The sequence below is a fragment of the Solenopsis invicta genome, chromosome 1 (genome assembly GCF_016802725.1).
Source record: "Solenopsis invicta isolate M01_SB chromosome 1, UNIL_Sinv_3.0, whole genome shotgun sequence".
In the NCBI taxonomy this organism is placed as follows: domain Eukaryota; kingdom Metazoa; phylum Arthropoda; class Insecta; order Hymenoptera; family Formicidae; genus Solenopsis; species Solenopsis invicta.
This window is the reverse complement of record NC_052664.1, coordinates 32,672,715-32,698,362: the sequence shown is the minus strand read 5'-3', so window position 1 is coordinate 32,698,362 and position 25,648 is coordinate 32,672,715. Positions and strand designations below refer to the sequence as shown.

At 36.8% G+C, this 25,648-nt stretch overlaps 5 protein-coding genes and 1 pseudogene across 18 annotated transcripts; 5 read left to right on the top strand and 1 right to left on the bottom strand.

Annotated features, from left to right (window-relative positions):
* The first annotated feature begins 765 nt into the window (after positions 1–765).
* Positions 766–8,236, top strand: LOC105198712 (polycomb protein suz12-B). Of its 2 annotated transcripts, none has more exons than XM_026134509.2 (9): positions 766–1,023; positions 2,791–2,837; positions 3,265–3,448; positions 3,586–3,677; positions 3,808–4,000; positions 4,067–4,432; positions 4,518–4,825; positions 5,251–5,504; positions 5,604–8,236. In XM_026134509.2, the coding sequence occupies exons 1-9, from the start codon at positions 924–926 to the stop codon at positions 6,247–6,249; spliced, it is 2,190 nt and encodes a 729-aa protein (XP_025990294.1). In that variant the 5' UTR covers positions 766–923; the 3' UTR covers positions 6,250–8,236. The 2 variants fall into 2 exon arrangements, with proteins under 2 accessions (XP_025990294.1, XP_025990293.1); XM_026134508.2 differs by having other exon boundaries at positions 5,236–5,504.
* LOC105198685 lies at positions 6,401–8,236 on the top strand (annotated as a pseudogene).
* Positions 8,237–8,673: 437 nt separating this feature from the next.
* Positions 8,674–12,078, bottom strand: LOC105198686 (methyltransferase-like protein 22). 8 transcript variants are annotated; one of them, XM_011165508.3, is made up of 6 exons: positions 11,943–12,078; positions 9,939–10,009; positions 9,730–9,861; positions 9,486–9,671; positions 9,253–9,420; positions 8,674–9,166 (listed from the first exon to the last, which is right to left on the bottom strand). In XM_011165508.3, exons 2-6 carry the CDS (start codon positions 10,003–10,005, stop codon positions 8,868–8,870), a joined length of 852 nt encoding a protein of 283 aa, XP_011163810.1. In that variant the 5' UTR covers positions 10,006–10,009; positions 11,943–12,078; the 3' UTR covers positions 8,674–8,867. The 8 variants fall into 8 exon arrangements, with proteins under 8 accessions (XP_011163810.1, XP_025990302.1, XP_011163806.1 ...); XM_026134517.2 differs by having other exon boundaries at positions 11,933–12,052; XM_011165504.3 differs by lacking the exon at positions 11,943–12,078 and adding an exon at positions 10,148–11,831.
* A 28-nt stretch (positions 12,079–12,106) lies between these two features.
* LOC105198688 (protein disulfide-isomerase) lies at positions 12,107–16,902 on the top strand. 2 transcript variants are annotated; one of them, XM_011165509.3, is made up of 8 exons: positions 12,107–12,557; positions 14,469–14,800; positions 15,015–15,152; positions 15,269–15,499; positions 15,588–15,959; positions 16,037–16,165; positions 16,253–16,339; positions 16,507–16,902. In XM_011165509.3, exons 1-8 carry the CDS (start codon positions 12,401–12,403, stop codon positions 16,555–16,557), a joined length of 1,497 nt encoding a protein of 498 aa, XP_011163811.2. In that variant the 5' UTR covers positions 12,107–12,400; the 3' UTR covers positions 16,558–16,902. The 2 variants fall into 2 exon arrangements, with proteins under 2 accessions (XP_011163811.2, XP_025990301.2); XM_026134516.2 differs by lacking the exon at positions 12,107–12,557 and adding an exon at positions 13,045–13,096.
* Positions 16,903–17,596: 694 nt separating this feature from the next.
* LOC105198689 lies at positions 17,597–20,198 on the top strand. 2 transcript variants are annotated; one of them, XM_026134515.2, is made up of 6 exons: positions 17,597–17,881; positions 18,025–18,228; positions 18,323–18,796; positions 18,869–19,210; positions 19,300–19,579; positions 19,699–20,198. In XM_026134515.2, the coding sequence occupies exons 1-6, from the start codon at positions 17,627–17,629 to the stop codon at positions 19,950–19,952; spliced, it is 1,809 nt and encodes a 602-aa protein (XP_025990300.2). In that variant the 5' UTR covers positions 17,597–17,626; the 3' UTR covers positions 19,953–20,198. The 2 variants fall into 2 exon arrangements, with proteins under 2 accessions (XP_025990300.2, XP_039306213.1); XM_039450279.1 differs by having other exon boundaries at positions 17,695–18,228.
* A 24-nt stretch (positions 20,199–20,222) lies between these two features.
* LOC105198690 (dynein intermediate chain 2, axonemal) lies at positions 20,223–25,417 on the top strand. Of its 4 annotated transcripts, none has more exons than XM_039450263.1 (12): positions 20,223–20,436; positions 20,529–20,690; positions 20,783–21,041; positions 21,143–21,396; positions 21,492–21,651; positions 21,733–21,925; positions 22,014–22,149; positions 22,214–22,360; positions 22,742–22,957; positions 23,039–23,099; positions 23,505–23,707; positions 25,090–25,417. In XM_039450263.1, exons 1-11 carry the CDS (start codon positions 20,257–20,259, stop codon positions 23,594–23,596), a joined length of 1,860 nt encoding a protein of 619 aa, XP_039306197.1. In that variant the 5' UTR covers positions 20,223–20,256; the 3' UTR covers positions 23,597–23,707; positions 25,090–25,417. The 4 variants fall into 4 exon arrangements, with proteins under 4 accessions (XP_039306197.1, XP_039306195.1, XP_025990297.2 ...); XM_039450261.1 differs by having other exon boundaries at positions 21,125–21,396; XM_026134512.2 differs by lacking the exons at positions 23,505–23,707; positions 25,090–25,417 and having other exon boundaries at positions 21,125–21,396; positions 23,039–23,294.
* Positions 25,418–25,648: the final 231 nt, after the last annotated feature.

Here is a 25,648-nt window from a genome sequence, read left to right as displayed (position 1 = left end):
AACAGTTGTACATTGTCGTAAAATTGCATTATTTTTAATTATTGAAAAATTGCGACAACGAAATAAATATCGCCAACGTTTATGGAGTCGACAGTCAATACATTCTTTAATGCCTCACTTTTACTGTGTTTATTATGGTAATTTGGTGTGTTTATCGCATATAAACATGGTTTCTATTAGTAGGCCTCTATTAAACATAAAATACTTTTTTTGGACTATTTTGAAGTCTTTTCATTTTTGCACGACGTCATGTTTGCGAAGTGAATTCACGTTTGAACTTTGACAACACTTCGACAGTATAATCTGGTATAACCCAGTATAACCTATATAGACTGCGTCCTGATTGGCTTTCACCATAAACCAGTACAGAATCACGTAAGAAAAATAGGACATGATCTATTACGAAAATCCAGTACGCGAGCCAGTAGCGCAGCCCGTAAGCTACCCATTTCCAGTACGGGAGCACGTAAGACTGCCAGTATAGAAGCACGTAAGCAATCCCGTAAGAAAAAACGTATCGTCTGCAGCAGGCTTTAAAGACGATTGGTTCTTACCTTTAGATCTAGCCAGTCGTCTTTAATTGCTACGCTCTCAATGAGCGGTCGCGCATCATCCGGATGCACCAATCGGCGACTCGCGACTCGCGTCAAACGTAGCTAGAGGTCGCGGTCGCAGGCGTCGCGGCGGTCGCGGCTGACTGCTAATGAGAGTTATGAGAGGAGCGGGGCGAAAAGGAATTATGGCGCGCCACATGCGCCACAAGGAGGCGCATCGGTCGCCGTGGGTCGCGCCGGAGCGCCGCAGTTTTCGCGCGGGGCGGGTGTTGTCGCGTTGTCGCGTCGCAACTTTCGCGCGACCGAGAGAGAGAAGTTGGAGTTGCTGCGGTGGGAGAGAACTCGTCGTGCACGGAGGACCGCGCGAAAATGCCGCCGAAGAAGCGGGAGAAGGATCTCGATGGGCAGAAAGGACCTCGTATGGATCAGATCCAGGCCGACCACGAGCTCTTTCTGCAAGCCTTCGAAAGTAAGGAAAAAAAACACATCGCGCGCGCGGGCCTTTACCTTCTTCTCGCCTATCAGCGGTGCGCGTCGTCCGTTCGCGATAAGCGACTTGTTCGACTTCTCTGCTCCACCCCCGCATCATATTTCCCCCCTCGCCCCCCGCCCCTCTCCCTCGAACAAATCTGCTGTACGAAGGGTGCAGATAGCCCACGCGAACGTCGAGCAACGTCGAGTTCGCTGCCACCGCCACCACCACCACTACCGCCGTCATCGTCGTCGTCGTCGTCGTCGTCGTCGTCGTCGTCGTCGTCTCGCTAACGCGGACCTAACCCTATCCGTCGCGAGTCAACTGGAGTACCCGCCGTGGCGCGCGTCGGTTCACACATACACGCACACATTCTCTCTCGCTCCCTCTCCCTCCCCTTCCTCTCTCTCTCTCTCTCTCTCTCTCTCTCTCTCTCTCTCTCTCTCTCTCCGCGCCCTCCGCCGCTTCCGAAACCGCGCGGACACCTGTCATCGTGTCTCGCTTGCTCATTTTGCAGATCGAACCGCGCGCACGCAATCCTCGACGACGACAGGCGTCATACGAGCGTCCCCTCCTCAAGAAACGTCCTTTTGCGCTACATAGCTCGCTCCTTTATGGAAAATTTACGCAAAGAATAAAGATGGGATAGAACTTTTTTTACACGATTTACAAATTGAACTGATTCAGGCTGCATCACGCAAATTAAATATTTTGTTGTAATTAGCCATACGTTATGGAGAAACGAGATTTCGCAAACAAAGATGCATCTAAGCTGTGATTTTAATTTATTTCCTTAGATAAAATACGTATGTGTGAACGCTTCTTATTCATTTTTGCAAACATTCGTAAGAAATCTCAGAGTTGTTAATCTGAGATGGATTTAAAAAAAAAAAAAAGTGGGATCAGAGGGGTTTAGCCTGCTCTCGTCGTAACAGTCAGGGTGCAGGCGTCTCAAATAATTTTGAGATAAACCCATTCATCATCTCCCTTTTGATACCTCGAGAAGGATCGCTTCTCGTCTTGCTTGGGCTACCTTTAAAGCCTAGTTGATGATTCTTAAATTCGAGAAAATGGTTCAATGTTGAGGCCATCTAGGGATTCTATTCCGTACTAACATCGGCATGATTAAAATTTCATATCCGAGGAAACCAAATGCAACACTGTTAGCCCACTGCTATTTCATGTGTTGTACGACAAATTTTTTAAACGTTTTGATTGCTCATAGAATAAAAAAATTTTTAAATTTGTAGAAATACTCCATCTTACCAGTCAATCAATAACATCTGACGAGTTTGTCATAGAACACAAATAAAGCTGAAATAGTCTTAAATTGCAATCGAGCAAGCTTGATTCTTGCAATATTAACAGTTTAATTTGATATGAATAAATGATTTCATAATTTTAATTATTTTTATTTTGTGTGATTTATATAATTATAGTTAATTAATGTATATATGAGGCAAGTTTATTTTCCTTCTGGTTAGTTATTTGAATTATTTGGAAAAATCCAAGGATATAATAAATTAAAGGAAATATCTTTAATTATAAATAATATATTCAACTCATTTTTATGCATGTGCAAAACTGCAAATTGGCATAAAGATTATTGGAGGAAAATTAGAAAGAAAAAATGATTTGTTTGGAATGTTTTTTATATCATAATACATAAGCTTACCATAGCATAACTTTATATAAAATGTTATTTTCACTTATTCTAAAATCTTAATATTTCACTTTTGTAAGTTTAATATTTTATATTTTCAGAACCAACGCAGATTTACCGGTTCCTCCGCACAAGAAATCAAATTTCAGTGAGTAGATGTTCTTTCCATCTTTACAATTTCTTTTTTAATTACAATTTTAATTTGCATTGCCCTCAAAGCGTTAATTATATTTTGTTCATTTTTGTTATATGCGTTGAATTTTGAAAATCAATAGTGTATCAAAAGTTTTTAATGTATTTGCGAAAAAATAAATAATCATAACGATACAAGCACGTGATAAAGGTAAGTTAAAATATGTTCCTTTGACCGAATTGAGTAGTATCGTCTTAATTATGTTTATATATTATCATATGTTTTTCAAATTTTTTTAATGCAAAATTTTTATAGCATGGTAGGTATAAAAGTTAAATTTAAGTTTGTATTGTAAAAATTCAAATTATTTATGATTACCACAAGCTATCAATTTTTTCCTGGACTATGTGAATACGCACTAAAATTCAATGTTTCTTTTTAGCCAATATTTCTATATAGAAATTTAACGTATATGCGGCAACGTATGTCCAGAAGTCACAAGTCACGGCGATGTTTTAAGGTCGACACGATTCTGGATAAATTAATAGCAAAAAAGAAGCACGAACAGAATCTCGGCGTTCGTGGATACATGACTCTTACGTTTTTAGGCTTTTATGACAAAAGAGGTACGTCTTTGATTATATATTCTTTTTTTTTTATGCGTATATTTGAGAAGCTCTCAAACACCATATACTCAGATGGTATTTGGTGTTTCATATAACGATGATGTGCTTCTTAATCATGCTATGATATGTAATTGTAGTTCAAGTATCGCAGGACCCTGTCAAAGTAGAAACGTTGTTGTTGAAAATCTGCCATAAGAAAAGAAAAGATGTTAGCTCGCCTATCATGCAAGTAAGTTTAATATCTGTTAAGTTTAAAATTTATAGTGCAAAAAATACTGACTTAGTTTTGGCTCTAATGCAGAAAATTGATCTAGATCTATTGGATCAGCGATCTCGATTAAGATATGACATTTGTTTAGATTTCTGTCGGTACCAGCGAGGTCCCGATCAATCCTTCCGAGAGTCAGCCTCCGTTGAAAGCACCTACGATTTCCATACCCAATGAATCTTTCAGCTTAAATAATGGTCACATAGCAAAGACTTATGTGCTTTTGCTCAGGGTTTACTGCATGTCTAACAATGGCTGCCTTATAACTAACTGTGATTTAGAAGGTAAGAGTGTAAAAATGTTGATGAAACTGATACGCAGGATGTATAACACACTGTATCTTCTTGCAGAACCAGCTCAAAAACGTCGTAAATCATCCACCGGCACGATAAAAGTCAATGGCGAAGAAGTGAAACAGTACGGCTCGGAGCTTACCGTTTACGACAAGCACAATCGATGCCTGTTGACGGACGGCGAATATGAGTTAGGTTTGCACGAAGTACAGACCAATGTTAGGTCCAGTCCTAAGAAACACAGTTCTTGGGAAACTGTGGCTGACATCAAAGACTGCGAACCGTTCGACATATTCAGGCAAGGACCGACGTTAAAGTTCCGGCTTAGTTGGACGATGGAACCGAGCAACGGTCTGGTAGATAGACCGATGCCGATACCTCCGATACCGAACGGTGACAATAAAGAGAATCGATCGGCCAACGGTCAGTTCTCATAGTTATCGTACGAACGAGACTGTTGCGATATATGCAAAGATGTCGTTTCAAATTCTTACCGTTATCTTTTTAGCTGGTTTCGAACGTTCTTCCGTAAATCACAATAATAATAGCACAAATAATAATAATAACGCGACACTGCCAACGCCTAGTCCGCTAACGCCCTCGTCGAGAATCAGCATCTCTAACGAGAAGGTGGACGCTAACGCTAACGGAACACAGCAGATAGTCTATCAATTTTTGTACAACAATAACAGCCGGCAGCAGACAGAGGCCTGCGAAGACCTACACTGCCCCTGGTGCTCGTTGGACTGCGGCAAACTGTACTCGCTTCTAAAGCATTTGAAGTTGTGTCATTCGCGATTCACATTCACATACGTGGTAAGCACGCTTCGCATTAACCATTTATAAGTAGTAAATTCAATTTGTACTTTTCCATACACAATTTACATGTATCAACATTAATGAAAACTGTTGCACGTTTTTTTGGATATTTTCAGGAAATTATTATTTTTTAACTTGTCAATAAATTATTTATAGACACTCGTTAAAAGTTATTATATGTAGAGTGGCAACTTTTAAGCGGTCTATGAACTTTTTGTTGATGTATATCTGAAATTATACACCTCCTCGTGTATAAATAATGTATTTGAAAGAGATTTTGCAGTTACAATATTTTTCATTGATACTACTGATATAGGATACCATACATTTGGAAAGAAATAGGCAATCGATTTGATCAGATATAATAAAAAGAATTAAAGATGTTGTGACGCTAATTGATTGCGAAGGCTTCTCTTTTCCAGCCAATTCCACAAGGTGCCCGAATTGACGTAGCAATAAACGAATGCTATGATGGTTCGTATGCAGGTAGTCCTCACGAATTAATTTCACAACCGTCTAGTATACCTTTTTCAAGGACAGGACCAACCAGACGTACGAGCGTGACGAATATCCTGGTATGCCGTCCGAAGAGAACGAAACCAAGTCTGTCCGAGTTTCTCGAACTCGACGAAAATGAGTTTGAAAGTCAGAGACCTTATATCACCGGCCACAACAGGTAATGCGTTATGGCACGAGTAATCGTGTGCGCGATAAGTATAATATAATTAATATTTTATATTTGATAAATTGGACATGTATATTATACATTTTTTAGACTGTATCATCACACCGTGACCTGTCTGCCTATATACCCCAAAGAGATGGATATCGATTCCGAAGGTGAAAACGACCCCAAGTGGCTGCAAACAAAGACTATGATGATGATCGATGACTTTACGGATGTGAACGAGGGCGAGAAGGAATTGATGAAGATGTGGAATCTACATGTGATGAAACACGGATATGTGGGAGACTGCCAGATACCACTAGCTTGCCAAATGTTCTTAGAGAATAAGGGGAAGGAGTTGCTCATGAAGAACCTCTATCGCAACTTTGTATTGCACATGTGCAGTCTGTTTGACTTTGGGCTAATCAGCCCGGTGATACTGTATCAAACCATACAGAAGCTGCAAGAAATCATGAAGGAGGGCGGCGAGGATGGGGACGTGCGTAAGGTGCTACAGAAGTCACACGAGGCTCAGGTAGAGCATTGGAAGGGTGCGCATGTACAGTCGACGCATGACGCGTCCAAAACCAGCGGTATGACGGCCAGTGTCAAGATCAACTTTGGCAATGACGGTTCCTCGAGCTCGTCATCGAACGCCAGGCGAAAGACGACGTCGGCCTCCATGCCGTTGGGTTCACCCAACTCGCAGAGCGTTAAGAACACGATGCACAACATGCACAATGTCAATACGTAAACACAAAAAGTCAGCATAAATGACGTGTGCCGTTGCCACCATCGTCGAGGAGCTAGACTGTCATTCACAATAGTTCGATGCACAGAATTCCGCGTTGTCGGTGCGAATCCCGCCCTTCCATCGCCCTCTCATCGTTCGGCGGTGTAATCTTTTCCGATACGCAACATCACGAGTAAAATTATGCCCAACACGGTGTGTCCAATCAGAATGTACAATAGCACGCCGTCAAACGAGCGATCGAATTATCTATCGGCAAAAAGTACAAACTCTGTAGTGCAAGTGATGAAAGCAGCAGCGTGACGCGATCCCGCTGCGCCAGTTGTCGATGCAAGCTGGCGAGAACGCGAGTACCATCGAATACCACCAGCGAAAATTGGTCCTGGAGGGACGCGATACAAACAATAGTGTCGCCACATCCGCTAGCCAGAAGCCGTCCCCGAACGGAGGTAGCTTCCAGTAGCTACTCATTAGTAGTAATAAGATCGATTTCGCGCGTTTTTAATACAAATTGCATCTTCTTTTTTTGTACAGTATTTGTTGCAAGTAATATAGATGATTATGCAATTGACATTTATTAAATAAACTGAATAATTATTGTTTTAGCTGTTAGATCGAGATTTGAGATTTAATTTAAAGCTTATACAAATTGATTATTATGACTTGAGAAGAGAGATAATATAGAAAAGAGGATGTCTGGCGAACGATTTTATCCTTCTCGCCTCTGTGTCGATGATTCCAATCGCGAACAATAAAGCACGATGTTTGCAAGCATGCAAATTTTATCATGTTCATTTCTTGTTTGTTTCTAGTCAGTGGCGTTTTTTTCTTTTTCTTTTTTTTTCAATCATTTCACCTTTTTAAATCTTTTTATTTCCGATAAATTTTGATATAAGTATCTACACAATTGATCTGTGAAACTCACAGCGATCCACAAACAGCTATTCCAAAAGTAACGCAAAATTATTTTGTCACGCGTACTCTTGTATCGTAACACAAAAGCGGAGAACAAATAATCTTAAGATTTAAAAATTAATTTCTAGAGTTGACTTTGGCACGAGTAAAGAATAAAAAAAATTTCCCTCGTTCTGCGTTCTGCTTGGCAACTCGCAATCACAAAACGTCTTTTTACATCCGATAGATTATTCTTTTATATAGCAAAATATGTATTTTACAAGCGAATTGATCGTAGCCAAATTTTATGAAACTTTTTATCGCCCTGAATTTAATCATTTTCAGTATACGTTGAATGGTGAAAAATACTACGATATAACCGAATACAATTTCTGAGATTTCAAATGTGTGCATATATATATACATACGTATACATATATGTATATGTATATGTGTATATATATATATATATATATATATATATATATATATATATATATGCACACAGACATATACGTATGTAAAAGAATATTTAAAAAAAAACCTGTGAAAAGGCTGTATAAATTATACTTTACATTTTGTACATCGAGACGGATCGGTAGAGTGAAAGTGCCTTTTACCAAACCAAGCACAGGCCTGAATTCGCAGAACGACGGTCGACGATGCTTAAGAAATATCGAATATTATTATACGTCGTTATTTCTAAAATTTGCGAAATTATTATATATGCTCTATTTGAATTAATGAGATTAATGACTCGCACGCTCGTTCTTTGACGATCGTCGTTCTTTCATGAGCGATTCAGACCTCTAGTATATCATATTAGAAATGTTATGAATTTGCGTGTAACATATACAACTTCTACTGCCGTGGTCGTTCGAAGAAGCGCTTACATTCCTTTATACATACTGTCTTCTTTACATTATAGGTAGTCTAATAAAATTTTTAATCTTAAGATGTGCCGCCGGAGCATTAAGTTCAATGGAATTATCGTTCTCTTCGAGCGACTTCCAATTCACTGTCCAATAATATTATCCATGGTAGGTTGTAAATAGGAAATTAAATGCGAAATAAATATGTGGACGTGAGAAATATATATTATACAACTATAATTTTTATCACAATCCAAGTATCTTCACTTTTCCTTTTATTAATCTTTAGATTATTGTTACTTGCTCGTTATATGAAATAGTGATCTAAGGATTAAATTCCGCTTTATAACAAGTGTAATAACTTTTTACTTTTGCTCTAAGCTCTGAGCTGTGATTTTAATTTACTTTAAGCTTTGAACTTAACAGTTCTGAGATCTAGTCACCTCACACTTAAAGCTTAGGAATTATAGCTTAAGGTAGAATCAGAAATATGCGCCTTTTGTCGGTTCAGAGTATTGAGCAAAAGGCTTGCTACATCTATTGTAGATTGGACCTAAAAGGAAAAAATTAATTTTCCTAGCTTAAACTAAATTCTGTTTAAAAATTGTGCTAAATTTTAAATATTTAATTATTTTGTGTATTGATAAATGTTCATAACATGTTCTTGTTTTAAATAATTATTATTTTGTTCAACTTACATTAATCACGATATTTTATCAAGTATATGTCTACAGAGATCTTGATTTCTTAATATGGCAACTTTAATCTCTTTTCGTAATATTTTTTAATATAAATATTTTACAATTACGATAATACGTATTATATTATTCGCATACCTAATTAAAACATTATTCGCTATGTATATACAACGGGTCTCATATTGCTTTGTATTTTCATTAAAACCAAATGTTGCACTCTATCGTATTTAAAATAGCGCGGGAAATCTATATTTATGTAATCTATAGACCAATTCATTTTGTACTTTTCGATGCAACGTAAAAATTCTTCATACATCGGAGCAGCAGTGTCCAAGTCGGCAACAGTAAAGACGTATCTCTTCTCGAGAGCGATGTAAATTGTTTTCTTGTTCGTTGTATGTAGAAGTTTCGTCAATGTGCGAACAAACCCATCCGTGATTTTATCATCGTATATCACTATCGATCCAAGAAACCATAACAATACAATTTTCACTTTTTATTTCTGTTTTATAATTGTTAAAATATAAAATTATTAAGTTTACCATCCGCAGCCAATACGATATTTGCGCTTTGCAATTTCTCCTCCAACTTTTTCGACCATTCCAAGCTTAGAAAGTTCACTTCCTCGATATGATAACTCGATTTAACATACGTTTGATTCCTCAGAAAATTCCGTTTGATTAGATTCAATATATCGCCCACATTGATGTCTAGAATATTTGGACAAGTGAGATTGAAGTTTTCAATAGAGCTTCTCGAGTATCATTTGCATTACCAGTACAAATGACCTCCTTCGCCAAGTAACTCGCTACGATGCTGGTCAGACCGACACCAGATCCTAGTTCTAGAATTATTTGATTTCTAAACAGATCCGGATGCGACAAGATATAATCGGCTAATAAGAAGGCGGCTCTCCACACTTGCAAACCAACCAAATTGAGCTCCGTAGATACGCTGTGCTCTGCAAATACAATTTATTGACTATGTTTACACGCGCGAATACACAACTAATTTTGTACCTATTACAATTATTCCTTCTCTATCTCGATCTATATCCAAGTCATCATCGCTGTCATAATTTAGTGTCCCGACTGTGGAATCTGCCTCAATCATGTAAGACGGACATTTAAAAGCGAATTTAGTTGCCGTATCTGAAATCAATCGCTGTTAAGACATGCATTAAATATTATTTCCCTTGCCTAAACATTATTCGTTAAACATAACTTACTGCCACTGGCAAGCTTCTCCGAGATATAATCATTTTCTGTATATATCTCCGACGATACCTTATGCATCACCCTTTTAAGCAAATAAAAAGATATTAATATATATTTTTTTAAATTATGGTGTTTAATATTACGTAATTATTAATTATAATCATAATTATTACAGATTATTAATCAAGATCAATTTTATTATTAACGGATTAATATTTACATATCACACACAGTACAAAATATAATAGTACAAGCTCGTTATATTTTACGTGCTAATTTGTTTGAAATATTTATATCACACACACACACACACACACACACACACACGTACATACACACATTAATGATAAAGATTCGGTAAAACACTAATGTCTGGAGTTGAACGTCGGAGATTAACGCGAGTAAATAAATCAGGTATCGACTTTGTGGAATGACGCGCGTCGTGACCGGCCAACATTATAGCCTCGCGACTGTATTTATTTCGGGAATTTGTGTCTTAACATGTCAATTACATAATCCATAATCTTATGCCATCGCGTTGCTCTGCGTTATTACTATATTGAATAACCTATGTTGAATCGTGAAAATCGTATTAAATTAGCCACGTTTAAAAAACATATACTTAATTTATGATAATTTTTTAATTGGTAGAATATTCTATTATCTGAAGATGTGCGAAAGGTACATATTTTGTGATAATAATAATGTTCATTTTGAAAAATCTAGTTTTCACGCATCAACAATTTTATTATTAAAAATCTTACATTGTTCAAAAATTTTGTTTCAAAAAAATACATTTTCTCACCTGGAAAAAAGCTACCTGGAGTGATTTTGTTACAATATGTAGTTAGTAAAATTAAAAGTAAACTTTTAATTGGAGTGTTAAAAATAACATTCTAGCTAATTGTTGTTTCAGAGTTAATTTTAAAAACATGTAACGTTCGAGTCTCAATTCATATTTTTGAGAATATAAGTTGAATAAATGAAATATCATTGTAAATCATGATAAAATATAAATAAAAAATTACTAATTGCTCTATCAAAAGTGGTCTATATTATATGTATATAGTGCAGTGGTTTGGTCTTTGGTCTAGTTTTCACCTTATACTTTATTGGATCATACGTTTTTCGCAGATAATTATCGCGCCGTTTCCTCGACGACGTAATCTTCCTCGCAGCATTCTTATCGATTGTGCCTTTGTCATTTCTTGCCATATGAATAATGTGGAATAATGCACGAACGTTAAACGAAAGTTGCGGTTATAAATTTTTAGTTTCAAATTGAAGAGCGAGATCCAAGGCAATTGAATTTTAATTCGCCGATCTCTCTCTCTCTCTCTCTCTGTGGCGTCCTAAAATTTTGCCAGGTCTTTTTACGACCGAGTCCTTTCGTCTCTTCTACGTTCGTGATTCGAGCGCATCATATTAAATTGCTAGCATTGCCAATTAGCCAATATCGCTTTACTCCATCCTGCACCGTCCTGCACGACGACGCCACTGTGACGCCATGTGATTTTGATAACCGAACGCAGTCGATAACGTCACATCCATCACTTTTCGCCTCGATATTACCTATTTTAAGATTATTACTAATTTGTCAAATTTCCATTTAAGTAAAATATTCAAACAATGTGACAATTGACAAAAAATCTGTTAAAATAAACTCTCTGTCCTATTGAATAAGTGTGTCAGTCGGAAATGCGATTTGACGCGCTAATCGTTGACCGGTAACTCATCGCGATGATAACCGCCATTAATTTCAATCGAATTGAGGAGAAACGTGTCGATGCATGGATGGCATGGATGGCATGAATGGCACGGGGCCGGGCCTGCCTGCCCCAGCTCGCCGATGCGTTAAACGTGTCGCCTCGCGATTCGCAAGTGACCGTTCACCGAAATAATCAGCAATAATCAAGGAATTTATTATCAGTCGCGCGCGGTCGACAATGGTCGGACGACAGCACGACAGCACGACAGCTGTCGGCAGCGCGACGGTGGGTAATACCTGGTAATACCTGACACGACGACAACGACGACGACGACGACGCGACGCGCGGGCCGTCGCGAATCGGAGGGAATCAGCCAATCAACGATCCCCACGATGAGGACGATGCCACGCTGCTGGTGGCGGTGGTAGGTGGTATAAGGAGGAGGCAGCGAGAAGCCGCGAGGCGCGACGAGCGACGAGTGTGAGCCAGCGCGAGGCGAGCCAGCGAGCACTATCGAGCACCAGCGAGCTTACTGTCCGCCGACGCAGCGTCGCGTTCGTTCATTCATCGCGCGTTTTCCTTGCGGACGGTGTGTCTTCCCGATTCTCTCTCTCCCTCTCTCTCACTCTCTCTCTCTCTCTCTCTCCCGTCCCCGTTGTCAACGTGAGAGGTCATCGTCACAGGCCGCGCGCTCCGAACGCGCAAGCAACACGAGAGAGAAGAAGAACAAGGTACTCTTTCCCCGATCATCCGCCACCGCCACTATGACGAGATCCGTCGGATTCTGTTTGGCGGCATTTTGCCTGCTCGGCGTCGCGACCACCCTCGCCAAGGTCGAGACCGAGGATGGAGTCCTCGTGGTCACCAAGGACAACTTTGACAGCGTCATTCAGGACAACGAATACGTGCTTCTCGAGTTCTGTGAGTATACCACTCCACACCCGCTCGCGCTCGAGCTCGAGCTCCGGTTTGTTGTATCTGTTGCTCTTCCCTCTGATGAGCTACACTCTCGCGTCTGCACTTTCTGTACCCGCAGCCCGCGGCCGTGATCGCGCACACGCAACCTCGGCCGACGAGGAAAGAGATTGCGGAGGACCATCCGTAGGACCATCGTCGAGGAATGGATTTACGATCCATTTCTGATCCATATCTTTCTCTTTCCCTTTTTTTTTCTCGCGATTCCACCATCGTTGATTCTCATCGCGTCGCGCTCGCTCGCTCGCTCGCTCGCTCTTCCGCCGGTTCTTTTTCGCCAGATGCGAACTCCTGTGGCGGTACCACGTCATCACTCCCGAGCGTGCGAGCATCCTCGGGAGATGACTCGATATTTCGCTAGCGTTGCGACTCTTTTTTCGCCGATCCGCTGAAATACCTCGCCAGATTTTTTTCCGCGACTTCTCCCGCTTTCCACTTTTGCGGAATAATGATGAGGGCACCTATACGCCAGACGCGAAAAAAAGGTACGAAAAATCGCCCCGAAAAGATTCGTATTTGGACGACAAAGGTCCTCTCGAACGTTCATCTACATTTATTTAACGACATTTATTTCGCTCGCCCTTCAACCTTCAATCGCCCTCTCGCCGACTTCCAACCGACCTTTCAGAATTATTTCCAACATCTTTTCTCTTTTCATCTTTCCATCCATTTCTTTCCATACGTTTGTCTCGCTCGGATACGGAAGGTGTAAGTAAAGTGCAGTTGCCAAGATAAGACGGTTTTCGCTTCTTGGCGTTTTTTTTTTTTACCGTTATACGCTGTCGTACGCGTCATGCAAAATCGCCCGGCGATTACGAGACGAACGTAGCGTCACGTTATAACTCGATGACGACGACAATGATGATGAGAAGGATTACCGCGAGTACCGCAACACATCCATAAATAATCCATATGAATTGCGGCCAACGTGTATAGATTACAGAACTGTATTAATCGCGTTCTTTCATCGCAAAATCGGAATTCGATACGCCGATTATCAATTTTGGATCGTTATCTATCGTTCTGTCTTCGACTTTGACTCTTAAGTAACCATATGGTATCCTAATAATTGGATATTAATGATTAAATTTTTTAAATATCTTCTACGATTTTATTTTTTGTAATGCTGTAAGTATAAAGCTGCATTAGAGATTCTCTGGTATTTTTCCAATTTTTTATTTTATCAAACTGAACAAGATAATAAACTCCTTTTGGAGTTCTTGTCTCGGTAGATATCACTTTTCTATATAAAGTCATAATGTTTTATAGATACAACTGTATCAATTACAAGAAAATGTAAATGTTTGAAGAATTAAAATATTTAATTAAAATATTTAATAGAATTAAAATATTTTATTGAAAAATTGAGGTTTTGTAAAAGATAGAAGATAGTCGATCACATTTTCGCTAAGGTCTGTTTTTATCAGAAATTGATTGTAGTCTCAGTTTAACTCGATACTCTTTATCTTTTTCTAATTCTAAAGTCCAATGTCTTTATCTCTAGATAATTTTATCCATAAAATATCTCCTAAGGAATATGGTAATTTCTAATAAAATTCTAATACATTTTGTATAGCGAAAGTTAGTAATATGAAGAATAATTATCCGTTAGATACAGACATTAAGAGATTTCAGTGAAGAGAATGAATTTTTAGTTATTTGATGGATATTTTTATCTGGAAGACAGCTATTGAAAGTTGTAAAAAAGTCAAACATAAGAATTAGACAAAGATAAAAAGTAAGTTAAATCGAGATTAAATTTAATTTACATTGGTAGAAATAAGTTTGTAAGGACTCTTACATATTGCCAAATACTTTCAAGCTGCGATCAGCTATATTTATACTTGCTCGTCGTAGATGCCCCGTGGTGTGGACACTGTAAGGCACTGGCACCGGAGTACGCTAAGGCGGCAAAGAAATTGGAAGAAGACAACTCGCCGATCAAATTAGGCAAAATAGATGCGACGGTCGAGACAGCACTTACTGAGAAGCATTTAGTGAGAGGATATCCCACTCTCAAATTTTACCGCAAGGGGACCCAGCTTGAATACACTGGTGGCCGTAAGGCCGACGAGATTGTCAACTGGCTGCTGAAGAAGACTGGTCCGCCTGCCAAAGACCTACCCACAGTTGACGAAGCCAAGACATTTATCGATGCGCACAAAGTCGTCATTGTTGGATTCTTTAAGGTACTTGAGCTCCTCTTTTTTTGCCCGTTTTGTCCCTTGTGTTTTATGCCGACAATTTATTTTATATATATATATATATATATATTTACTCTCATTGATTTCTCTTGAATTTATTATAATAACTGTTGTAATAATCAGGAGTAATCTCTGTTGCAACAGCTTGATTGCGTCACATATTTATATATTATACATACATATGTAACGACTTCATTAGGACGTCGAAAGTGATGCTGCCAAGGTATTTTTGGAAGTTGGTAGTATGTCGGATGATCATGCATTTGGTATTACAAGCGCCGATGAGGTATTGAGCGAATATGGAATTGAAGATGGAAATATCGTGCTTTTTAAGAAGGTACGTCCCTATATTAGTGTATTCTATGATATTAACATTAGAACATTCGCGGATTAAATAATTTCTGTTATTTTTAAACTGCAATTTGAAATCTAATCAATCTCTATTCTTTCTAGTTTGATGAAGGTAAAGCTGTCTTTGATGGAGAGTTCACAATTGCAGCTGTACAGAACTTTATCTCTGTATATGCGTTGCCCTTGGTTGTCGAGTTTAATCAGGACACAGCGCAAAAGATTTTCAGTGGAGATGTTAAAAGCCACTTACTGGTTTTCCTCAGTAAAGAAGCTGGTCACTTTGAGAAATATGTCGAAGGAATTCAGGAACCGGCGAAGAAATACCGTGGCGAAGTATGGAAGTTTAGGCATCTTTACTTATCTTGTTATCTTATCAGTCTAAAAAGGAATCGATATAACGCTTTCAAATATCTATGCGCAGGTTCTGTTTGTGACGATCGACTGTGACGAAAGTGATCACGAACGTATTTTGGAGTTCTTTGGTTTGAAAAAAGACGAGGTACCTGCTATGCGGATCATCAAGCTCGAACAGGACATGGCCAAGTATAAGCCCGATAATCCAGAGATAACCGCCGAAAATGTTTTGAAATTTGTCACCGATTTCACGGAGGGCAATTTGAAACGACACCTTCTTACGCAAGAATTGCCGGAAGATTGGGACAAAACTCCGGTTAAGGTTCTCGTCGGCACAAACTTCCACGAAATTGCCTTTGATAAAGAAAAGGATGTCCTCGTTGAATTCTATGCACCCTGGTGCGGTCATTGTCAGCAACTAGCGCCCATTTATGAGAAAGTACGTTTTCTTTTCGTCGAAAGTCTCTTGTAATGACATGGATCGATCATTTCATTAATCAAGCGTGTTAATTTCAGCTTGGTGAAAAATATAAGGACAATGACAAGTTGGTCATTGCAAAAATGGATGCCACTGCTAACGAGTTGGAGGATGTGAAAGTAGTCAATTTCCCCACGATTACACTCTACAAGAAAGAGACAAATGAGGTAGGAATTTTTCTAAAATTAATTTAGTTCCATTATCATATTTACAATATGCTTAAAATGTGCATATTTTAATCGTTGTTGTTTTAGGCTGTGGAGTTTAACGGCGAGAGAACGCTCGAAGATCTTTCCCAATTTATCGAAAGCGGTGGAGTACATGGCCAAGCTGTAAAAGAGGTATGTCAATTTTTTTTAATTAAATTATTTTTAATTGAAAAAGAAATAGTGCAGACACTTCGGGCTAATAGACATTGAACTTTCTATTAATAATACCGTCTAGAATTTTATAAGACATTATTTTTCTTATGTTTCAACTGTATCGCATATTTGTTTTTTTCATCCAGGCTCAGGAAGAAGATGAGGACGATGACGTGCCAAGGAAGGACGAGTTGTAAACGCACATAATCATTATTATAAGAAGTAAAATCAACATTGACTCGTCTGTTGTATTTCCTGCATCCAGTCAATGAACTCCATAATTTCCCGCTTTACAAAAAATATTTTATTTCTTATAAAAAGAAAACTCGGTGCATCCTCACACATTTGTTATTTTAGGAATTAAGTTTAACAACTAAATGTCGCAGTGTACAATTTGTAATTAAGAATTTGCGTTTGCGGTTTTCCATAGGGTCATTGTCACTGCCGATATTAACTTAAATGGCATATTTTCGTGATGCGTAGAATCATTTTGTTATGTTGATAATAAAATGCAAATTATATAAACAGAAAATTATAAGTCACATCTACGATGTACTTAAGGCGTAAATATCAAAATCTGCACTTTTACACGAATCTTATAAAGTGTGAGCGTGGGAAAGCTGCTTACCTTTATATCCTCCAACTCGTTAACAGTGACATCCATTTTCACAATGGCAACTTGTCATTATTCTTATATTTGTCGCTATATATTTAAGCTGAAATTAACACGCTCGATTATGCTAGTTGCGTTATGTGACTTTCTGCCCTTTGAAAACCGCGACGTTTATCGTTGATATAGTTTCGCGCTTTTATTGTTCCACATCGTACGTGAAACGGAAAAGCGAATCATTAATCTAAGATCAATCTGAAGTCACTCTTTATTTTTATAAGAAACTTATTTTATTGAAAAATGTCTAAATGATTTGTTGCACGTTACGGTGCGCAAGCGGAAGCAAGTCTTCGAGCGTTCTGTGACAACTAGTGGTTTATAATGTTTATACACATTTCCAATTTACAGCATTTAAAACTATCACGACTGGTGATGGTTTTAGGTATACGTAGTTAGGATAGGCAGCCGTTTCAATGTTCTGCTAATTTTAATTGACTGAAACTTTAGGAAATTAGAGATGAGGCACAGATTGTGAAAAAAAAAGAAAAATAAATGAATTTTATATATACATATATATAAATTCTTTATTATATATATATGTATATATATATATATATAGATATATATAAATATACACACACATATATTCTTAATATATGAAGATTATATATATTCTATTCTGGTTTATGTCTATTTTTTATTATCATTACTATATATACATAAATGTACACTGTATACTATATACTGTATATATAAATATAATTTTTAACATTTTTTCTACACGTGTGAATTGTCAAGCTCGCATGTTCAGTTTGTGTCTGACAGTCCGAGTCAGTTATAACGTATTTGCACAAGTGAACGCAAATGATGGATGCGGTTACACAACCATTACATTTTATGCGGGTGAACAGGTATTTATGGTTGCTTGAGACGATAACTATATGTTACTCGCGTGCAATAATTATTAACGCTTTGAGTGGCACAAACACTTTTTCCCCGCCTTATTAATTTCTCACTATTTTTTCGTAATAACGTTTTGTTTGTCTTTTACTAGGATCACAGATGTACAGAAATTATGGACCGTACGTTGAATTTGTTAAATTTGTACGAACTATTGCACAACACTTTGCTAATCACGGAGGAAGTGAAGGAAATATTGAGAAGAGACTGTAACCAGGCGGCGTTTGTTTTAAAACCGTGGCAGATGAAAACTGTTGTTGAAAAACGAATCGACGAAAGCACCTGTAGTTGTAAAAAAGTATGGCCGATTTATTTATGTACTTTTGTTTATAATTTTTATTTTGGATATGTGCGTATAAGTTGAATTTGTTTTATTTACTATTAATTGATAGAATGAAAATGAAGCTGAGGAGATTGCCGCGGGGATAGGCAAAGCGATCGTTCTGGCGCAAGAATTGCGGGAGAAATTAAAACTTAATGTAGCGTTGAGAAAGAAAGCTTCAAGGACAGACACAATTGAAAATATTTATTTATCCAATCCTACGTCGACTAGTAGTCACAAGAGAATATCGAAGAGCAATGTTACAACGCAGAAAGTAAACGTCACAAAGAGCCGTCCTGATTATAAAAAATCAAATGCGCTTCAAAATGACACAGCAACTTCCGTCGCGACGAGAAAATCTGTACAAAGTGGTAGTACCAAACGGAGTAACGTTATCGATAAGATGCAATCGAAGGTGTTGCCTGCAAAAGTTGCGGAAAAGCCAAAGAAAGGAAAGAATTTTATACTGGAAAATAAATTAAATGTTAAGAAGATAAGTTCGTCGAATAAATTACAAGTTGATGACAATAATATCTCACAAAATGTATGCAGTAATGATGCAATGAAATAAGTTTTGCACGTAATTTTAATTATAATGTTCACGTTTTTATTTCAGTCGAGAAAGTCTTTACCGGTTGAGACGTCAGCTGCTGAATTAAGCGATTTAATACACAAAATGACACGGCGGCAATCTACCGAAAATGCTTTAATTTCTTTTCCTGAAAACGCGAAGAATGATTGTCCTTTACATGGAAATAATGCGTGTCAATTTGTTCAAGAACAGATCGTAGCGATAGATGTAGTGGAAGCGCTCCGGTATTTTAATGTGCCAAATGAAATTGTTAAGGTACTGAGAACTTATTACTCGTTTCTAAAAACTGAAGTAGATTTGAATGATATTAAAGAGGACAGATACGAGAGATCTATCGATACTTTTCTGAAAGAATTTGAAGCTATGGTAAGTAATGTGAATGCAAGCAGGAGACGAGTACTTTTGAAACTATGCAAGAGATTGAATTTTTTATACTTATTTGATCTTTATTGCAGAATATAATTATGCAAGATTATTTATTAGATGAGCCTCACTTACTTAATAAAGCAGCAAAATCGATAACAGCATTTAGTAGCATTTTTAATGAAGATTTAGAAACAATCCAATCCAATGACACGAAGACCGCTTCCGCCGAACTAAGAGCCTCTTTCAACCAGTGTAATATCAAGAATAATGCAGAACCGGTTATAAAAAACTCATCCTATAATTTGTCTGTGGCGACGGGATGGATGTCAAATGGCATTTGGAATATTTCCTGTATCGAGCACTTAAAAAGTAAAATTCACATTTTATACACATATTATATTTGTACGTTATGTACGTACACATTGACCGGACGTAGCTTTAAATCTTGATTTAATTAATTTTTAGTTTTTATCTTACTTTTGTTGTAGATTTTTCTAAAGCATACAACATAAGATACTGTAATAAGAAGCAACTGTTATCACTATACGAAGCTATACAAAAATTGCAGCGCACCAAATATCTAAATACATTAATCGAAATTGTTTTACGCGATGTGATACCTACCATCAAGTCTAATATCGAACCTGTAAGCACGGAATACGCGCAAGCATATAAGACAATGTTTATTCTTTATCAAGGTTTAAATCCCAAAGTGCCGGTTTTAGTAAGGACCGATAGCTAAAGTCTCACGTCATAATTATTCTCTGTTACTATAGAAACCACTGTGTGCTTGTACAGCTTTTACTGCCTAATTGAGATTCACTTTTCGTAAAAGTATATACTGGAACTAGGCAGAAATGTATTTTTTGTTCCCTTATGACTTTTATCGTATTATTGTGTTACGGTAATAACAATCGAAATATTTTGTGCCATTAAGTATCTATTGATAAGTGTAAAAAATAAAATTTTGCTACGAAATTAAATGAAATAACGCGAGTGTATCCTACATTTTTCCCCACGTAATTTAACTCACTCATTTGTACACGATGGATGCGGAGTACACTTATACGAAAAAGAGAATGCATTTTGGGAAGAGATGCACGTTCTCCGATTTGGACAAAGTAGAAGTGGAAATCAAATCGAATCCGTCACTGATGAACAATTATGTTAGAACAGACCCTGTGACACACGCTACGCAATGCAGTAAAATCTATGCGGTTCATGAAGTACAAAAATCTGTTAAATGACAATTATTATGGAATATATATATATATATAACTTTATACAGCAAAGTTATTATGAATATGTATTTATTCAGGTGAATACAACTACTGCGACGTACAAGGATAACAAAATGTTTCATTACGAGGGTGGCTGGCCGAAGGATATAAATATGAAAGATTTGGAACAAACGGTCAGATACAGACGTAAAATCGAGAAGGATGAACTGTACATTCACACGATGCTTCAGCTGCTACCTGTGAATATCTTTTTTGAATATTTTTTTGTCGGTTCTCTTAAAAATTGCAACCATGCATCTCGAACACTCCTATACAAAATCTTCTTTTCAAGTCGATGGAGCACTGTATTCTGCAAAACAACGCTTGCAACATTTACGAGCAATATTTCGCCGACGTAGAAGCGATTCCGCTGATACAAAGAGCTTTCTCACGTACGGTGAACGTCTATCGTGATCCTTTAACGTTGAAACGACAGATTACTCATCTGTCATGGTCACCGGACCAGGGTAATCGCTTTGCGGCCAGTTATTGCAACGTAAATTTCAAAAAAACCTCTAGCAGCAATTATACGTCATACATCTGGGAAGTAGGTGTGTTAAATAGGCATGGGCCAGATCAGTCTAGATATAATATATCGACGGATTGACCGTTTAACGATGTATTTATGAAACAGGATATTTCTATTCCATAGAAAATCCAAATAGTCCTTACGTAACGCTAAAACCCTTTTGCCCAATCTTGACGTTGGAGTACAATCCTAAGGACAGCAACATCTTAGTGGGTGGTCTGATGACTGGACAGGTGGCATGTTGGGACATTAGAAGGGGACCAGAAATGGTGGACATCAGCTCGGTCGAGTTTAGTCACAGAGATCCCTGTGATAAGACTTTGTGGATTAATTCCAAGACCGGTACCGAATTTTTCAGCGCCTCGAAAGACGGACAGGTGTAACTCTCTGTTTTCTACAATAATCGCATTATCTCGTATGGAACAATGATTATTGTACTGATCACAATGAAATATACATAATTTGTTTGTAGATAAAATGGTGGGATACTAGAAAGATGCAGGTTCCGATGGAGACTTTGGTAATAGACTTGCTGAAGCCGGAGAATCAGAATGTGGATAAAGCTACTGGTATCTCGGCTCTTCAGTTCGAACCTTCGATAGGAACGCGTTTTATGTGTGGCTTGGAAAATGGTATAATAAATCTTGATAGAATGATTTGTCGAACGAACTACATAGATATGTGATAATAATGAGAGTAGTTTTGTCTTTTAGGTGTTGTAATATCAGGAAATCGCAAAGGCAAGACACCCAGTGAAAAAATCGCAACTAGATTTAGAGCTCAGTATGGGCCGGTTATAAGTCTAGAGAGGAACCCGACGTTTGTAAAAAACTTTTTAACGATCGGCGATTGGACTTCGAGAATTTGGTCTGAAGACTGCAGAGAATCTTGCATAGCATGGACACCGTAAGCTTAACCAATGTGATAACGGAAAATTCGCGAAACTTGGCATTCGTTGGCATGGAACTCTGTATCCAATGTCCAAATTTTTCAGCGGTCATCGAGATTTTTTAACGGGTGGTGCATGGAGCGCTACGCGTTATTCCGTCTATTACCTGATCAAAGTTGACGGCACTTTAGACGTGTGGGATTTTCTAATTCAGCAGGACAGCCCGGTTCTCAGTATAAAGGTATCTTTGCTTAAGCTATCATTTATCGATAATAAATTTTAATTGCTAATAAATTTTAATAAAGGTCTGCGACGAAAGCTTGACCTGTTTACGACCGCACGAGCAGGGTCAACTGGCTGCAGTGGCTAATAAAAAGGGCTCGACTTATCTGCTCGAATTTTCAGAAGCTTTGACTATTAATCAAAAGAACGATAAATTGCTATTAACTGCGGTAAATATTTCATTTATGTATTTTTTTATTTCTTTTTATTATCACAACTATAAAAAATAGAAAAAATAACTGATTTCACGCATTCCATGTTACTACACCAATATGTATCGAAGCGACATTTAATTAATAATTAATAATACTTTTGTTATATAAATAATTGTTTTATTTTTTTTTTTATTATGGGAATTTTTAATATATTTTTAAAAATTTAACAAACGAGATTTTTAGAGAACAACTTTATAAATTATAACATAACGAGCGAAAGGAATAGTTTGTTTTTCATTTGTTTTAACGTATAATGAACGAAAAATTTATTATATTTACGCAAGACCAACATTATAATTCAATATAATTTATATAATATACTAAATTTCTCTTTAGCTTTTCGATCGTGAGACACGCCGCGAAAAAGTGATAGAAGCGAAAAACAGAGAACAACGATTGAAAATGAAAACTTTAAAAATGCATGGTGAATCTGATTTCACTGATGTTTCGCTGAAACCGGACGAACAGGAAGATTCTAAGGAATCTTCAAGCGGTTTGAGGAACACCCTGATAGAGCAATGCGAACAGGAATATGAAAATATGATTAATGCGGTAAGGAGCTTTTTTACCATTGCGCAATTTTTAATCAACTTTACACAGATACATTTTCAAATACTGATTATTATCGTGCAGGAATTAACGCGACAGGTTGAAGAAAATACCGTTGAACTGAATAACAATGTGATGCAGAACGGTGAGATTATAAGTTAACGTAATTAAATTTACATCATTATGAATAATTGACATAAGTTATGATATTATTGACATAATTATTTTAACTTATCTTAGATGGATTATAACGGTATACATTATAAGAAATAAATATTCTGAAAGAAAATAATTTGTATTTTAATAAAACGATTGAAAAATCAAATGCAAATTAAAATAATTTTTTATTTGCATTTTTATTAATATTAATATTTTATGTCGCGCCGCATCCTTTTCACTCATTCCATACACAATACAGACAAATCTTTTTTTATCATGTTTTTTTCTTTAATTGTTTTCTTGATATTTCTTGCACTCTCCCTTTGCCCTTTCTCTTTTGGTATTTCTTTCATTTTGAACTCTCCCCTCTGCTTTCTGTTTTTGTTTGCAGGCATTGGCAGAGATAAAAGTGTGGGAGGCGCTTCAAGTATGGCGATATTTATATCCCTTTTCGCACAATATTTCTCACATATTCCTCAGTAACATATTTCCTTACAACATATTTGGCGAATTTACATTAGTCAGCTTGTTGCGGTTAACAAGAACATTGCCTATATTTTGTCTGATTTCCCGTTTGTTGCAGCTTAATAACAAGTAAGTACAAATATGAATCATATTTTATTTCAATGATAAATCGGAATCTAGCAGCAAAAAATGGTAGATATAAAAAACGCGTTTTTCGTGTTCTTTCATTTTGTTATTTTAGTTTGATTGTACAGTGATTTAAGGGGCTATACTAGTGTGACCGCTCAAAATTTAGGTGATTTTTGCGAATTTTTTTTGAAAAAAAAGTATTCTATCAAATGTTTATAAACTTTAGGGATGTATTTGCCTGTAAACAAACTGTATAAAATAATTTTTTTGTAAAAAAATAATGAAATGCGAGTGACTTAAGCGCTATCTCTTGAGACACCAAAAAAAAAGTTCCTCTCCACTGCCTCAATGATACCGGTCGCTAGAATGCCTGAAATGAAAAAAACAAAATACGCTGTTAAACTAGAACGTATTCTTCGTACAATGACGTAGGATATTTTTTTATTGGATGAAAACTGTTAATTTGGCATCGAAAAAACAATCTTTTTTTTTTAAGGCAAAATCTAAAATTGTTTTCAAAACTCCGCCATTTTGTCAGGTTTTATTATTTTTTCAAATATCCTACGTCATTGTTCGGAGAATATATTCTAGTTTAACAGTGTTTTTTGTTTTCTTCATTTCAGGCACTTTAGCGACCGGTATCACTGCAGCAGTGGAGAAACCTTTTTTTTTGGCGATTTTTTGGGAGATAGCGCATAAGTCGCTCGTATTTCAATATTTTTATACGAAAAAATTATTTTATACAGTTTATAGGCAAATATATCCCTAAAATTTAAAAATATTCGATGGAATACTTTTTTTCAAAAAAATTTCCAAAGAATCACCTAAATTTTGAGCGGTCACAGTGGTATAGCCCTTTAAGTATAGTAATAAAATTCAAGTTGAAAATAATTGCATAGATATTTAAAAAAATGTTTGATCGCCGTAATTTTTGAAAATTTAAATAATATGAAGAATAAATTCTATGTTTAGACTGCCATTATTGATGAAAGCGTGATATCAGTCAAATCTGAACTAATAATAATTTTTGCAACTGTAAATTTTATAATTCCTAGTTAAACGAATTGCACTCGAAATATTTACCGGTTTTGAAACCTAGTTTTAAATAGAAGCGGAAACACGTAATATCGCAAATTAAATTAACAAGCAGTTTAATAATAGAGTGATGTTAATGAACATCTTAGAGTCTTAAGAACACCGTAAAGAATTACGAGACAATTCGCGTCAACTGTAAATTTGTAAAATTTACGCAAAAATTATTATTGATCACCACGATTTGCTTTGCTTGGAAATAATTCTCTTTTCTCTTACATTTATATTGTATTATACATACGTATCGATCGCTTATTTATAAAAAAAAATTTTTGTTTTTTTATTTTAAGGAACACTTATATGATGAATCATCCTGAGCGTCCGTACCTCTCAAATATGCCACACCTCGATTTCTCATATTTGTCTACTTTGCCGCGATCGAAACAAAGGCAGATAATAGGACAGTACTTGTATCCGTTGATTTGTAACGTATACCCAAATTTTATGCCTCACAAACTCACCGATATCTTATTGGATATCAATTCCATCGGCGTATTGATCGGAATGATACGGAATCCCGAAATTTTCAATGCTAAACTTAAGGAAGCTGTAAACGTACTTGTAACTTATTACGCTATGTCCGTGCCTGGAAATGAAGGAACCTAACGTTCGATTATTCAATAAATCTTTTTTTTTTTTATTTTATCTTTTCTTTTCTTTCTTACTATTTATATCATAGATTACTATCATTGTTTATTATAACCTTAAAACATATCTACTATGTTCTAAGATTATAATTATAAACAACGCTGTTATAAAACAATTGCAATTTAATTCGCCTATGGGAGAACGAAACAGCTCTTTTTTAAATTATATATGTTATAATAACAAATAGTTAAATTAAAAACC